The following is a 16,083-nucleotide window of genomic DNA, read 5'->3' as shown; positions in this document are numbered from 1 at the left end:
AGCTCAGGCAGTGTGACCAGGAGGACTGGCCTCCAGTGTTGGAAGGTCAACGACCAAAACTGGGCAGCACGAGTAAGTACACACCAACGTCCCCCCCCCCCACCCCAGGGGAGCATCCCCCCAGACAACCCCCAACCATCCCTCCACCTTCAGAACTCCCTCCACCCACCCCAACCCTCCCTTCATATCCATCCCCCCCCCAATTGTGAACCATGCGTGTGGATAACAATGCCCTCTCGGTGTCTCCTCAGGAAAAACTCTCCCGTAATCGGTGGGAGGGGGCTCAGACTGGCGGTGGAGTGCCAGACTTGAGAATCCTCACCTCCTATGAGGAGCGTGCCCTGGAGGTGACTGGTGTGGCCGAGGACAGGGCGGTCACCAATGCGGAGGCTGGCAGAGGCCGCAGAGCTGAAGGACCACCAGGCACCACCCGGAGGGCCTGTCAAACGCGAGTAGTGATTGCCTTACTGACCATCCCATCCCTCCCACTGACCACATGTCCATTCTCCCGCAGGCCCCCCAGCCAACAGCGCCGGCCCATCCTGGGTGGCACCCTCTCCTGACCCAAAGGAGAACACCTCGGAGGAGTTCTCCCGAGGATGCAACCGTTATAGACACAGCACAGCTGTCATCCCCACCCTCTACCAGCGCAGATACACACATCTTGGTGGGAAATGTTAGTGGACAGGCTTCGGAGGGAAAATCTGGTGAGCACCACAGTGCTGCTGATGTACATCTGGTGGAGGCAAGAACCCCAGGCGAGACAGCAGTTGGAGGTTTGCTGGATCCCTTGACCCAGCTGGGTCCCAGCTTGCTGCGGAGCCTCTAGAACAGGATTACCCAGAGCTGATGGAGACGATAGGGAGCGGCTGGGATATTCAGAGGGAGATGTTAGCGTCACTCCAGCAGGTCCATAGCTGATTGGAGAAGTCCCCAAGGCTACCGGCGCAGGAAATGGTGCTGGCAATGAGTGGCACCGAGGCCAACACTGCTAGGCTGGCGATCGCAGTGGAGAGCCTGGTCAGCACCATGAGTGAAGGTGTCAAAGGCGTTGTGTAGTCAGTGACGGGCATGGCTGAGGGTCTCGGCAGTATGTGCCTCATTAGGGGATGTCAGCCAGTACCAGGCCGACTTTGAGGAGGTTCTGCATGACATGTCCCGCTCTCTGATAGGAAAGGCCGAGGCGCTGTGGAGCTTGTCCCAGTCTTAGATGGGCATTACCGAGGCACTGCATAGCATGAGTCAATCACTGAGGAGCCTTGCTGAGGGCGTCAACACGATGGTGCAGATCATGGGCAGCCGCCAGGTCTGGCATAGCCAGATGATGATGGGGCAGCCGGGGCTCGAACCAGCTGCCCCTCCGTCCCAAGGTGAACCACAGGGCCCTATGGGTACTGATTGGGTGGAGAGGGTGCTGAGTGCCAACCCAGACTCATCCCATGGGGCGGCGACGGTGGCCACCAGCTCTCCCAAGTTCCACCCCTCTGATGAGGCTGTGTCTTGAGGTCAGCACACGGGACACAGCTGTGCATGTGCCATCGACAAGTGAGGCGAGCCCTCCGGCCCAGAGGACATCCGGCTAGAGCACATCAAGGATCACTGAGGGAGGGAAGGGGTGGGTGGATAGGGGGCTGCTATCGCGAAAGTGGGGACATATATTGAACAATAAATACCCTTGTGCAACAACCAGTAGGAAGCCTCTGTCACGTTCTTCTGCAGTGCATCACCACGTGCAGGTGATGGGTGTGAGCGAGCACTCTGCAGACAGGCAGGGGTCAGACTATAGCATAGATTGAGCACCAGCGGCCAACTCTCTGTGGGCTATCATCAACCCCCTGCCCTCGACAGTGACCCACTGACAATGCTGATACAGTCCCAGCACCCTGGGGTGATGTGACACATACCCTGGGAGAGTGGGTATTGGGGGTGGTAGGTGGGTAATGATGCGACAACGGACCAGGCCATGTCCAAGGTGAAACCAAAAAGAAAATGCTGGAAAGGCCACGTCCAAGGTGAATCAGGCCAGTATGAGGGTCTACCTCGCCCTCCGGGCTTGCCGGACTCTCACCACTGCCGTCTGTCCTTCAGCCTCTGGCTGGACCTCAGGTTCCTCTCCATCTCCTCCTCCGAGGTGGCCACATGTTCCTTGTCACCAACCTCTAGCTCGTCGCCCCGCTGCTCTGCCAGGTTGTGGAGGAAACAGTAAACAACAACAAAATGGGCGACCCTCCAGTGTACTGGAGAGCACCTCCGGAGCGGTCGAGGCATCGGAACCGCATCTCGAGGAGTCCGATGAACTTGTCAATACCAGCCCGAGTGGCCGCATGAGACTCGTTGTAGCGAGTCTCCACTTCGGTCTCTGGCCTCCGTACTGACGTCATTAGCCAGGTTCTCAGTGGATACCCCTTATCCCCCAAGAGCCAACCGCCCATCCTGGGATGCTCCTCGAAGAGGGCAGGGTTGACCGTCTGCCCCAGGATGTAGCTGTCATGCACACTCCCCGCTAAGTGGGCACACGTGCATTATCTTTACCTGGTGGTCACACACGAGCTGTATGTTCAGGGAGTGGAACCTCTTTTGGTTTGTGGAGAGCAGCCTGTCATCTGCAGGTGCCCATAGGGCACCATGCACCCCGTCAATCGCCCGCTGGATGCGGGACATCCCGTCGATGGTGGCGAACCCCGCTGCCCAGGCATCCTGGTGGGCCCGGTCTACATTGAAGTGGGTGTATTGACCCGCTTGATGCTCCTGTGCACCGCGATCTGTGCGATTCCGGACAGGTTCCCACTCAGCGCCTAGAAGGAACTCGTGGCGTAAACGTTCACGGCAGTACTCACCCTGACAGCCACCGGGAGCGGTTGTCCTACCCCATACCGTCACGGTGCCAGGTGTGCCATCATCTGGCAGATATGTCGCACTCAGTCCCTGCGGAGTCTTCAACGGCATGCCCGATCCGGCAGGTTCTCGAATAACAGGCGGTGCTGGTACACACAAGGCCTCATATGGCGCCACCTTGGCATCTCCTCGGCCTGTTGGGCAGCCTGCACTACAACATGGGCAATGCCACCTGTCCCTCTGCGGCCCCCTCCGCTGCTGTACGTTCTGCTGCTGCAGAGTCCTCCTCCTCGTCGAGCAGCACCCGCTCGTACAGCCATAGGGCATCCCCCAAGGCTGCGGCGAGTAGCAGGAAAGCCACCATTGCCGGTTGAATTCCAAATACATTGTCTGCAGGGGGTTAAAGGCCGACATGTTATCATGGTGCAAACCCCTGTGCCCAACCAGGTCTACCGGGCTACATGGTGGCCCTAGTTGGCATCCGGACTCTGCCCCCGCATGTCCCTCCCCCGCAACCCTGGTCCCACGGTGGCTGGCACCATGGAGACCTCTGGCCCCCGTCCTTGATGTTAGCTGGCAGTCCGTGCCTGGGCACCGCCCCAATCCCGTGAGGGGTCACCCCAGCCGCTCAGCCTGTTCCCCCCATTCCCCTCCCACCCCGGCCAGTGGTGCTCTTCTCTGCATCCTACCTTCTCTCTCTCTCCTTCATCAGCCATCATGCCAGTTTCAAGGCGCGGGATTGTCCGTTCGCCGACGCTGAAATTGCGTTTGCCGATCGGCCAGAGAATCAAAATTCGCGACAAAATCGAGGGGGCGCAGCGTCGTTTTTCACAATGCTCTGCCCCCTCCCCCCAATCGGCCGAGTTCCCGAAGGTGTGGGTCTGTCATCCTATTATTTGTCGGGAACTCGGCGTGGCTGCTGCGGATTCAGTCCAGTGCCGCCATAGTCGGGGGAGGGCCGAACCACGGGCAGGGGGGAAAGTTGATCCACAATCTGTGCTAATGTCAGATCTCAGAACTAAAGTTTTAACCGATAACAAAATAAGGAAGTGGAATTATGTCCAAATCATTAAAAATTCTACAAAATAATTTGCATGTAGAAAGAACTCCCAGAAAATACCATCTTAATTAATTTCTTTAACAAAAGATTTGGATAGAACAGTGTAGGAGCAGGGCTGCAATTATAGATAATTGAATGCTGTTTGTATTTATGCTGTTGCAATCTGAGATGAATCGAAATGCGACTGGACAAGTGCAATTATAAATCTAATGCTCTTCCAAATTATCCTTAAAGATCAGGGAGAAATTTCAGAGAACTTCTTGGAGGTTTGCTGCAGTTAGTTTACATTTCTCAGGAAATTGAGTGGATTGGATTGGGGACTGTGACGGAAATAGTTGAATTCTTGTTCCATGCTTTATATTCCGATATACTCAATAAAGGTCACCAGAATACGTTTAATTGACTACCTGCTGAATTTTCTGTTGTATATCCAAGATCTCAAGTTCTCGTGGCAAAGTGGGTCTGCCCCTGTCTCTGAGCCAGAAGCTCCACATTCAACTCCCACTCCAGAACTGATGGCCAAGGATGGAGTGTTCATAATGCAGCCAAACAGGCACAGTATCAACTTGTAAATCCTTTTAACATACACCAATAACTGGTGGTATGAGGGGAGAGATTCCTGGTCAGCCATGTGTTTGCAAAAGGCAACAGCAAACCACTGCAGTTATCTTGCCAAGCAAAGCCATGGATCAAGAAGTTCACGTTTGCCAACAACCTCTCAGGGCTTGGTACCTGAAGAAGACACCCAAAATCAGAGGAATTGCAGAGCTCTGAAGATCTGTGGCAGAAATCCTGAAGCTTTCTGTTCCAAAAGATTGTCTAAAGCCATTTCTAAAAACCTCACATTTAAAAACAATACATGTACTGTAACAGTGAAGAGTCTATTTTTGCAAGTGTAAACTCAATGTTTTATTGATATACACCAGAAGAGAAAATTACCACATTTAAGCCATATTATAATAGTCTGCGTTAAATACTCAGACTACACTACTACATACAGTATAAATTGTATAGATTGCAGAAAGTTAAATGAAAATTGAAATTAAAATCAACTTGTGCAACATTTTCCTGATCAATAGGCGACTATAGTAAAAAGAGTAAGGTAACAGGAGAAAAGAACACAGCTGTTTGTGATTTCACTGGACTCCATTTTATAGAAAACAAACTTAACAAAGCCCAAACAAAATTCTGTACTCTATAATAAAGTGATTGAGTTGGAGTATATAATATTCATTTATAAGGATATTTCTCGATCTCTTGAGCCTTGTAATACTCCGCTCCAACTATTGTGTACAACTTGATTCATTAATTAACTTTCATAACTATGGTAGTTAAATTGCCAAAATAGTTTCCTGTAATAAAAAATGTCATGTCCCTAAATCTCATCTTTCCTCAAAATCCAACTAAAATAATGTAATTGTCTTTGAAGACAATTCACTAAATGTTACTAGTATATACTAAATTGTTATGAAAATCTGACGTTTATATAATGCCTTTAACATTGAAAAATATCGAAAAGTGCCTCACATATTATAAAATGCGGAACCCAAGCCAAAGATGGCCTTAGAAATGAATGAAATGAAATGAAAATGAAATGAAAATCGCTTATTGTCACAAGTAGGCTTCAAATGAAGTTACTGTGAAAAGCCCCTAGTCGCCACATTCCGGCGCCTGTTCGGGGAGGCTGTTACGGGAATTGAACCATGCTGCTGGCCTGCCTCGGTCTGCTTTCAAAGCCAGCGATTTAGCCCTGTGCCAAACCAGCCCCAGTAATAATCTGGGGATTAGGCAGGGGTATGGGACTGATTGGACTGCTCGACAGAGAGCCGACATGAATTTGATAGGCTGAATGGCCTCTTCCTATGTTGTACTGACTTTATGCAAAGGTGTCAAAAAGGTTTGCAAATATTCTACCAGGTGATATCATTATGAGGAGAGGTTGTAAAAATAGGACAATAATCCTTGGAACAGAGAAGATTAAAAAGGTTCTATAATAGAGGTTTCAAGATGATGACAAGGTTAGCTAGAGTAGCTGGAGTAAAACTATTCACTCAGGGAGTAGTCAATAACCCGAGGCAATAGATTTAATATTTAGAAGGGGTAAGAATCTTTTTCTAGAGTTTTCAGGATCTGGAACTTCATAGAAACATAGAAAATCAATCTTCTACTTGAAATGGTGATGGAAGCCGGTTTCCTAAATAATTTTCAAATGAAGTTGGACGGTTACTTGAGGCTGAGGAATTTACAGGGTCATGGACAACAAAAACAGGGACGTGGGGCTAATTACAATTGTTGTTTCCAAGAGTCAGTACAGGCACAATGGGCCGAATGACCACTTTCTGTACTATAAGATTTTATGATTCTATGAGAAGTGGGCCATCACAGTTATAGATGGTCTTTTTGGATTCTGGTTACAGAAATTACAATAGCTGAAACATGGTTCGAGAGATTTAAACAGGAATTTGGTAGTGGCATGTTCATCAACGTAAAAGGAAAGGGAGGTTGGAAATGGGGCAGCAGTGAGCACGGACAAATGAGTTGGGAATGATGCTGGTGATTTTAAAAGGAAGAAAGACTGTAGATGAGAGAAGGGAACCATTTAAAATGTCTACTAGCATGAGAATTCAGAAGTTAAGTTGGATAGTCTGCAGTTTAGCCGGAAAACAGTCAAGGGAACATGTACGTGGTTGCGATGATTTGATAGAGAGGAAATAGGAAATAAATTAGAGGGAGAAATAGGTTCAAACGTAAGAGGAGAGAAGCAGCAGGGAGGTGAAAAAGTGCTCTCAATCTTAGTGACAAGTCAGACATGAGCTCTTACTGGAGGTGGAGAAGCAAGGCAAAGAGGATTAATGATGCATTTGGCAATAAAATAAATAAATGAAGAAGCCTTGGCTGTCCAGGATGATTCTGGAGTAGTGAGGATGATTTTGGCAGAGGAAAATGAACCTCAATGTTGCTTTGCATGATGCACCAGATCTGGTGGTGGATGACTAAGCCAATTGTGTACCAGATACACTCTAATCTGCAGACCTCGAAGTTGGGGAAGCAAAGATAGGAATCAATCTGAAGGGAATCCAAGATGGGAGGCAACAAATATTTTGCTGGGGAAAAGGTATTAAAAGTGTAAGCCCCAGATGGGCCTCAAGATGGCTGATACCGTACATAGAAATGGAAAATGTCACATTGGTAAAGTACACACTGATGACCTGAGTCCACATGTTTCTGAAATGGAATATATTGCAAGCCTCACCTCTAATATTAGCTCAATGAGACTTGGAGGAAAGAAAAAAATCATAAAATGTTAAAGTGGAGGCAATTCATTAAAAATAATTTTAACGCAACAATAAAGCCCAGCAGACATTTCTAAACCAACAATGCTTATAAAATAAAAGTTTACTTTAGCCTTTTCTAATCTATCCAACAGGATTATGACAGAGAGGACAAAAATTGTGGTTGCTTATGTCCTGTTCATGAGCACAATGTTTACAGACACCACACATCCAGAACTGGTAGTCTGCGATTGGCCGTCCGGTCACAACACAAGTTGGAAGTTTCCCTTCTCCTCTGCTGGAAAGAAATGAGGAAATTACACAGTTTTCATCAACACAACGTTTACAACAAATGCTCTGCAATATTCATAAGATTACATTGAAGTAATCAATTTAGAGAAGGCAAAAATCAAATAAATAAAAAAGTCGGTTTTAATTAGCTCTTCAAGCCTGTCTACTAACATTCAAAATGAAGAACAAAGCAAGAGAATAACAAGCATGGCTGATGTGGCCTTATTAGCAAAAAAATCCAGACAATACCTATCACGATGAGATGGTTCGCACACTATTAATATTTCAAGTTTGTGTGATATGTCACCACAGTGCCACTTTTAAAGCAAAATAAAGCATGAAATTATACCTTATCACATCTCCCAGAAACATCCCCAAACACTTCAATTACTGCTTTTGTAAGCAAACGTGTGGCCAATTTTGTTTACAAATCCTAATATATTCTGTGGAGTCCAGACCACTTTCTATTCATTGAAATTCTTCTAAGCTCATGTTGCTGCTTTTAGTTGCAAAATATCAATTTCTACCAGGAATTAATTCATAAGTACCGTAAAAAGTTCAACAATGTTTCTCATCCACCCATATGATCACTACAATAGTGCTGAGATTTCAACCTTGGCCTTTTTTATTTATCATCTATGCAGCAGTTATTGGCAGAATGATACATAGCTATTGACTTGACTTCCATATGTATGCTGATGGTCTCAACATCAGCTTCTACAATGCTTGAATCCAAGATCACCATTTGTGCTCTTTCACTGCTCATTTAACTTCAACTTATGAATCAACCAGAGCTGTTTTGAACTTAACATCTACAAAAAATGCAGCTATCAATTTTGGCCGCTAGCAAACTCTCGTCTCCATTTTCACCACCACTCCAGCCCTGCCCTTCTAATGCTTGGTATCCTGTTTGACATAGAACTTCAAAACATCATATCTCATCCATCATCGAGGTCACCTAATTAGAGCTCAAAACCATTATCTGCCACTCATCGCTCCCTCATCACCACCAAAACTTTAATCCATGCTTTACTCACCTTCAGGCTTTTTGAGTTCCACCCTATATAAACTTTAACTTGTCACATCCTGTCCCACACTAAACACTACCCTTCTAGTATTCCTATCCCCACCACCTTTCAGTGCTTCACATTTTCCAGTACACTAAATTCCAGATCCTTAGTCTTGCTGCCAAGTTCTTCCATACCCTGGTCACTCCTTTCCTCTGAAGGACCAACATGCACATTCTGCTCTTTCCTACCTGACCACATTTAGATTCCCTGACCCTGCTCCAATTTGGTGACACAGCATTCAGCTATTCTAATCCCCTACTGCATACTGAAATCCTTTCCTTATCTGCCTTCTAACCCACTGTCAAATAAGGGGCTGGGGCACAGTGGGCTAAACAGCTGGCTTGTAATGCAGAACAATGCCAGCAGCGTGGGTTCAATTCCCGTATCGGCCTCCCTGAACAGGTGCCAGAATGTGGTGACTAGGGGCTTTTCACAGTAACTTCATTGAAGCCTACTTGTGACAATAAGTGATTTTTAAAATTATTATTAAAATCCTTCTTAGCATCTTTTAGCCATTTAGTTATCTCCCCCAACTCTTCTACGATTGCATGGTGTAACTTTCCTCATTGAAGTACCGTGTAAAGTTTTACCATTTAAAGGCTTCTAGCTGTTATTACTAAACATCCTTATTAAAACCTTTTTGCAATATTAAAAACAATGAAACAATTTGTACTGACCCTTCTGGGAGACTGTCCAAATCAGATTTCTTGCCATCTTTGGGGCTGTGCTTGATGAATATCTCGAGGGCCAGATCTTCATACTGCAGTCTCTGTTCTGAAGTCAACATGTCTAAAGATTCAAGCTTTATAAAAGCTTTGGAACATGTCCCAAAAGCCCGATTAGCACATGCAGAGAGTGCCAATAAAGAGTAAATCTCCACTGATGGGATTATGTCTTCGTAGTCCCGCAAATGAAGTGCTGCAAATTTACAATGTGAAATTATATTTGGTTTCATAACAAACTTGCTTTAATAGTCACAAATAATTACAAGACTGTTCTGAAACAAAGGACAACTTCCGAACTAATGAAACTCAAAATTAAATTTTATTGAAGCGTATTATACATATATTTGCTTTGATAATTCTGATCCATATGTTTTGAGTCTCAATTATGTGGCTCAGGATGATCCTCCTGGGCAATGGACTTTCTGCATCAAGACTGAACTTGGGGAATAGCAGAGTCTGATACTGACTCTTGTTCTAAAACAATTACTAAACATGAGGTGTACAATACACAACGTCTCTATCCTAAGGATTGAACACAAAAGTTCATTAACATCTAAATATGCAAAAGAAAATGTAATCTCAGAGGGGCATAGGAGGCCTCAAATCCTGTAGGTGTGAGGTGATTCCAGTGATGTCCTCATGGTTGTCAGGTTTATTTCAAATGTTTCTGAATTTGTTGGATGATAATTTCCATTACGGCAGCGGTTTCTTTTGGGTCACTAATATTTATCAGCAGTTTTCAGACAGGTGGCTCTATCAATATTTGCACAAAGTCATTCCACAAATGTCAATATTAGTAGGTAGTTCCTTATACATAAAAAAAATAAAAAACACTTCCTGAGAAAATGTGATCGGCACAAATCAAACTTGCTTAAGAATAGGAAACAGTGGTCGCGATTCTCCCAAAAGGGAACAAAGTCCTCTAGCGAGCACGTTCAGCCACGTCTTTCCCATCAGCACGCAGTGAATGAGGGGCCTGAACGAGGATTGGGCGGCCGAAGCCTCACATAACCCCGTTTTGTACAGTGAGGAGCTCCACTCGCCGGAACTCCCCATTGCAGTGCGCGCTCAGGACCCCATTTCTCTGCAACCCCTCTCCCCAGCCTGAACACACTATGGGAGGGTCCCCAGCCCTGCCCCCCGCACGCCCCCTCCAAACAACCACGCTGGGCAACCCCGTCCCAATTGCGCATGTGCAAAAATGCCAGCTTGGCAATGCCAACCTGGCACCCTGGCAGTGCCCGTGCCAGATGGCAGTTCCACCTGGGTACCTTGGCAGGTGGCACTGCCAAGGTGTCAGGCTGGCACTGTCAGGTTGCCTAGGTGGCACCAACAGTACCAGGGCACCACCCTGCCCAGAGAACATGCAGCTGGAGGCCTCCTATCCCCTGGGAGACCCCCACAAGTGGTGTTCTGTCTGGTCCCCATTCGTGGGGGCCAGTGCTGAACGGCACTCGCCCAAGGTCTGTGAGGTGAAGTGGTGGAATCCCAAAGCCTCAGGTACCCCGGGAACCTGCACATTAGAGGGAGACATATGCCTCGCTCTAATATGCAGATTTTCCAAAACGTGATCCTGCCCATTGTGGGTGGGATTTACCTCGCAATGTCTCATGAGATCGCATGGCGGTCTGGGTAGATCCCGGGAGCGCGATCTCTCGTGGCGCAGCGTGGCCGTTGATCGCGCCCAGTACTACTGAGAGGTATAATGTCACATGGAAAGAGATAAAGAGACACAAAGTGTTCAATGGCATCTCACACAGAGCATTATTTTTAATTCCAAAATGAACTGGAATTGTGCTAATTTGCAGATATCAAAAATAGGAAGAGTGGGAAAGACTGAGGTTGCGGCAAAAGATTTGTAAAGGCATTCTGATCAGTTCTGCAATTGAGCAGACACATGGCAAATGGAATTTAATACCTAGAAAGATAAAGTATTGCACAGAAGTAAAAAATCTGCGCCATTACAACAGTGGCAATGCTTCAAAATTAAAGCCCTTTGGGACTGAGTTTCTAATGGCACAGTATAAGAAAGAAAGACTTGTAATAAACAATGAGTGGAGCCAAAATGGACAAGAGGACCAAGAAGTTCATTTTCAAATACAGAAATAGTAAAGAGTAATACAGGCAGTCCTCCACTTTATGAAATTCAAGTTACAATGAACGACACTTACAACATTTCCAAATTGGTACCTTATTTCGACTCTGCAATGTCCGTTTTGACATTACGGCGCCACGCCAGTGCACTGTTGGTCTTAAGCAATTGTTACATTCCTTTACGTTCCACCTTTTACAGCCGCAGGAAGAACAAATTACTTCTCAGATACAGTATAGTAGTGTTTTTGAAAGTGTAGGCACTATCATGGGAAATATACTACTGTGCACTACTGAACCAAAATCTCAAAAACTTTTCACTATTCAGTGAAAATAGAGTATTGTGCCTCGATTCAGGAACCAATCCCCCATTTATAACATTGTTCGAATGGGAAAACCGGTTCTGGCTTACGACTTTTCGATTTACAATTGGTTTCTGTAAACCGCATTGTATTGTAAATGGGGGGACTGTCTGTATTACTAACCCAAGGTGTAAAGGAGCTATGAAGAAAGATTAAAGAAGTTAAAGATTTCATCCAGAAAGAAGACGGTTAAACAAATATCAAAGTACATGAGAATATAGTTAGCCAATGAAGTAGGATCAAGGGCCATGTATGGAAATTGATAAATGTTATAGATATCACAAAAATATTCTTGATCAAAGAATGATACTAAGGAAGACAACAGGGGCAAAAACCCAGGTTGTCCGCTCTGCAATGACATGCCAAAATAGTTTAATGAATTAGAGGCAAACTGCAATAACAATGTGGACATTGCTGGTGAGGTCAGCATTTGTTGCCCATCCCGAAATGCCCTCGAAAAGGTGGTGTTGAGTCACTTTTGTGGACCACTGTAGTTCATCTACAGTACGGTAGCACAAGTGGATAGCACTGTGGCTTCAGAGCGCCAGGGTTGCAGGTTCGATTCCCCGCTGGGTCACTCTCTGTGCGGAGTCTGCACGTTCTCCCTGTGTCTCCAGTTTCCTCCCACAATCTAAAGACGTGCAGGTTAGGTGGATTGGCCATGCCAAATTGCCCTTAGTGTCCAAATAGGTTAGGCGGGGTTATTGGGTTTCGGAGTAGGGTGGAAGTGAGGGCTTAAGTGGGTCGGTGCAGATTCGATGGGCCGAATGGCCTCCTTCTGCACTGTCTATCTATCTATCTGGTGTCTGCAGAAATTCAGTATAAATGATTGGCTTGCCAGGCCATTTCAGAGGGAAGTTAAAAGTTAACTATTTAGCTGTGGGTTGGAATCACGTTTAGGCCAGACCAGGTTAAGGAAAGGCAGATTTACCTTCCGAATAAACTAAAAGATGCACCAATTTACATGGTGGGATTTGAACCCATATACCCTCAGCAATAGTCTGGGCCTCTGGCTTGCAAGCTACACTAGTGCAGTGGCATTATCAATATGCCAATTTGCCACTATCTCCCCATAATGATCCTGACTTTTCTTGTCTTCTTAAGTGTGCTAGAAACTAATTCAAATGCTTGTTTCCTTAAACAACTAGAGAAGATTTCGGAACATATGAGAGATAATTATTTCCTCTTATTCTATCACACAATTCGACTGTTAATTTTGTACTGTCTAACTCTTGTGAACAAAATGTATAATGATAGGCTCACCAATTTTAAACTACATTTCTAAAAGTTGACCAAAACAAATTTTAAAACAGCTCAAAATCTGAAGATTTAGAAACCAAAATCCTTGTTTCACCGACAAGGTGCAACAGAAACAATAAATATTTAATAACTCTTCTACAGTGTGAAACTTTGTATTTATTATTTTGCATGCATTCATTTTATTAATAGTGCATGGAAGAAGACACACTGAGAACTGTTGGAGCTTTTGATAGACATTTCATAGTTTTAAAATACTTTTGCTTATTAAAACATCTTCAATTTGGGATATCCCAAGCTCATGAAAGGCACAAAATAAATGCAAGTGGATGACAGGCAAGCATTTATGATTGACAAATATTTAAACTAAAACCAGGTGTTTCAATGTTCAAAGCTGTGCTGCAAACTACTTTACAAGAAAAGGCAGTGTTGTAGCAACCTAAAATATAACAGACTGCTTAATAAAATAAATTGGTGTCTCCGTGATGGTTTCCCAGAGTAAAATAGAACAGTTGATAAAAGATGCACTAGACATTCCACTGCGGTACCGCTACACAAGATTAACAGCATGACAGTATTGTAGAATGTACTGAAAGCAAGGAAATTGCTAACCAAATATGACAGTTTATCCGAGAACAACCTTTTCAGATAGATACCACTGCATATTTTGGAATCGTCCAAAACATATACATAAAATATACTTCTTTCCTACCCCTCTTATTCAGAGCCCAACTTAACCCTGCTTTCAAGCCAACCTGACCAGAAAATATTTTCAGGAGAACTCAACTCAATATCAAATTTGACCAGAAATGCAAATCAGTTATTCGAAATTCAGCTGCTCCATTTGTGAACAGAAGCTGATCCCATCAGAAAATACAAAGATGCATTTGCATATTTTATGCCAAGATCAGATGAAACTGGAACAGGGCAAATGCCACATCTTAAACTGAAAAGCTATCAAACGACTACCACTAAGGCGATAATTTAGACATGGAAGTGAGAATCAGCATTCTAAATAACATTGACTGGTCTATATTGTCAACTCTCATCTTAAGTTGTGATAAATGATTTGGGACTGGATTCTCCATTTGAGAGGCTAAGTGCCGACATCGAGACTAAATCGGTGGTGTTCTACAACCACGGAAGTGGCGCCTGTCACGGAGTAATTCAGGATCTGTTAATGGGCTAGTGGAACTAGTGCAATTCCAATGAAAAAGGCCATCTGATTCGCCAGGGTCGGGAAAGGTTGACAAGTTGCAGCTGCATATCCGCACTCCACTCCCCAAACACACACTCATTCCAACTAACAAAATGACAACCTGAAGAGCGACATCCTGTTTTGCAGATGTGGAGCTCGAGACCCTGCTGGACGCCATGGAGGAGAGGCAGGGCGCCCTGGTCCCCGGAGTGGGAAGGAAGCTGCCACCCGCTGCCATACACCGGGCTGGAAAAAGCTGCATGACCTCCTCAGGGTGGCCAGGGTGAGTAGCCAGCACCATGCCGCTGGCACAAACCCCTGTGCCACAGATCCGTAAACCAACAACACCACCACAGGGAGAGTGACTGAACTCCACTCACCAACAGTCTGTTCGCACCTCTTCCTGCAACACATGCCAACTCCCATACTGCGAGCCCTGGCCAGTTGCCAGGGTCACAAAGACCAACAGCTGCCCACCACCTGTGCGGCCCGCTTCCGACTGCCGACTGTGCATTTTCTGTCCCTTCCCAGGAGAAGGTGGCACACAACAGTGGGGGAGAAGACTGGAGGGGACCCGCCGGATCTGCAGACCTTCACCGTCATGCAGCGGTGGGCACTAGACCTGGTCGGTGGGCTCGGAGAGCTGTCGCAGAGGCGAAGGTCGGCATCGGGGAACCAAGTGAGACTCCGCTGAGTTGCGGTGCCCCTATGGCATGCATGGCACAACTCCCACACCGCCCCGCCTCCCCCACACCGCCCCACCACCTCCACACCCCTCCACCAGCCTAACAAGCAATCCAACCATGCCTCATGTCTTGTGTCTTGCAGTATCCCCTGGTGATAAGGAGGGCCCTTCTGGTATCCTCTGGCTCTGGCCACAACCCCAGGTCATATCGTGCGAAGACGGCACCAGACAGCGATGTGAGTCGACAAACGCCACCCCGCAACTTCCAGGAGCCCCAGTCATGGACGACACCGATTTTCCATCACAGCTGTCTCCAACACCCTCCACCATCCCAGAGACACTCACCTCGGTTGGGCATTATAGTGAAGAGGCTCCTGGGGCACTATCGGGTGTGCACCACACACATACAACAGTACATCAGATGGAGGTAGGAACGCCCGAGCGGGGGTAGGGTCGGAGAGCGGCCCAACCCCAGGGACTAGCTACCATCCAGAAGGGTCTCAGGCTTCTGGAAAGGGCAGTCCCATCGTTGCTGGAGATACAGACAGAGCTGGGGAACACATGAGGGGTTGTCAGCAACCATCCAGTGCCTGCGGGTGCAGTTGGAGGAGTCCAACCGCTGGCAGGAGCAGGAGATAGTACTGATCATGCATGCCACCCAGACCAACACCGCAGGGATGATGCCCACAGTGGAGGCCTTGGGGTTGAAGGTTTCAGCCATGCGTCATGATATCCAAGGCATTGGGCACTCTGTGCGGGAGGTGGTCACCTCCCTCTGGGACTGTGCCACGTCCCTTTGTGGCTGTCTCAGGTCAGCCAGCGCCCAGGCAGTGCCTTTACCCGCAGCCATGACAGGGCGGCCCTGTCACAGACAGCCATGTACCAGGGTCACCTGGACATGCAGGGGCACACCAGAGCTTGGCCCAGTCACAACAAGTCATGGCTGCCAGCGTCTATGACATTGCCTGGGCACTGGTTGACCTGAGCCAGTCACAGAGGGAGGTGGCCCAGTCCTTGTGCTCCATGGCCTGTAGCATCGTGCCCCAGTTGAGACGGGAACGGGCCTCCAGGCCTGGCAGCGGCAGGTGACGGTGAAGCCGCCAGTGCTTGCACCCTGTAGTGAGGCAGGTAGGAAATATGGAGGGGGTTGTAGGTGTGGGTGGGTGTGTGTGTGGAGGGGGGGGGAAAATGGGCAGTGGTTGGTGCAGGGAGGTAGGACATTGGGGGGGGGGGGGGT

At 46.9% G+C, this 16,083-nt stretch overlaps 1 protein-coding gene across 9 annotated transcripts in view; it reads right to left on the bottom strand.

Moving 5' to 3' along the window:
* Positions 1-4,779: 4,779 nt before the first annotated feature.
* wdr35 (WD repeat domain 35) overlaps positions 4,780-16,083 on the bottom strand; it is a 162,675-nt gene continuing 151,371 nt past the window's right edge. For 6 of the 9 annotated variants that reach the window (XM_072498896.1, XM_072498903.1, XM_072498897.1 and 3 more), the window contains 2 exons: positions 9,206-9,446; positions 4,780-7,465 (listed from right to left, as the gene is read on the bottom strand). In XM_072498896.1, the coding sequence (XP_072354997.1) occupies positions 7,312-7,465; positions 9,206-9,446 (395 nt within the window). In that variant the 3' untranslated portion in view covers positions 4,780-7,311. The remainder of the gene's footprint in view (positions 7,466-9,205; positions 9,447-16,083) is intronic. The other 3 variants (XM_072498898.1, XM_072498899.1, XM_072498902.1) reach the window with 1 other exon arrangement.

This window comes from Scyliorhinus torazame, chromosome 4, assembly GCF_047496885.1.
Source record: "Scyliorhinus torazame isolate Kashiwa2021f chromosome 4, sScyTor2.1, whole genome shotgun sequence".
Lineage (NCBI taxonomy): Eukaryota > Metazoa > Chordata > Chondrichthyes > Carcharhiniformes > Scyliorhinidae > Scyliorhinus > Scyliorhinus torazame.
This window is presented reverse-complemented; position numbering and strand designations above follow the sequence as displayed.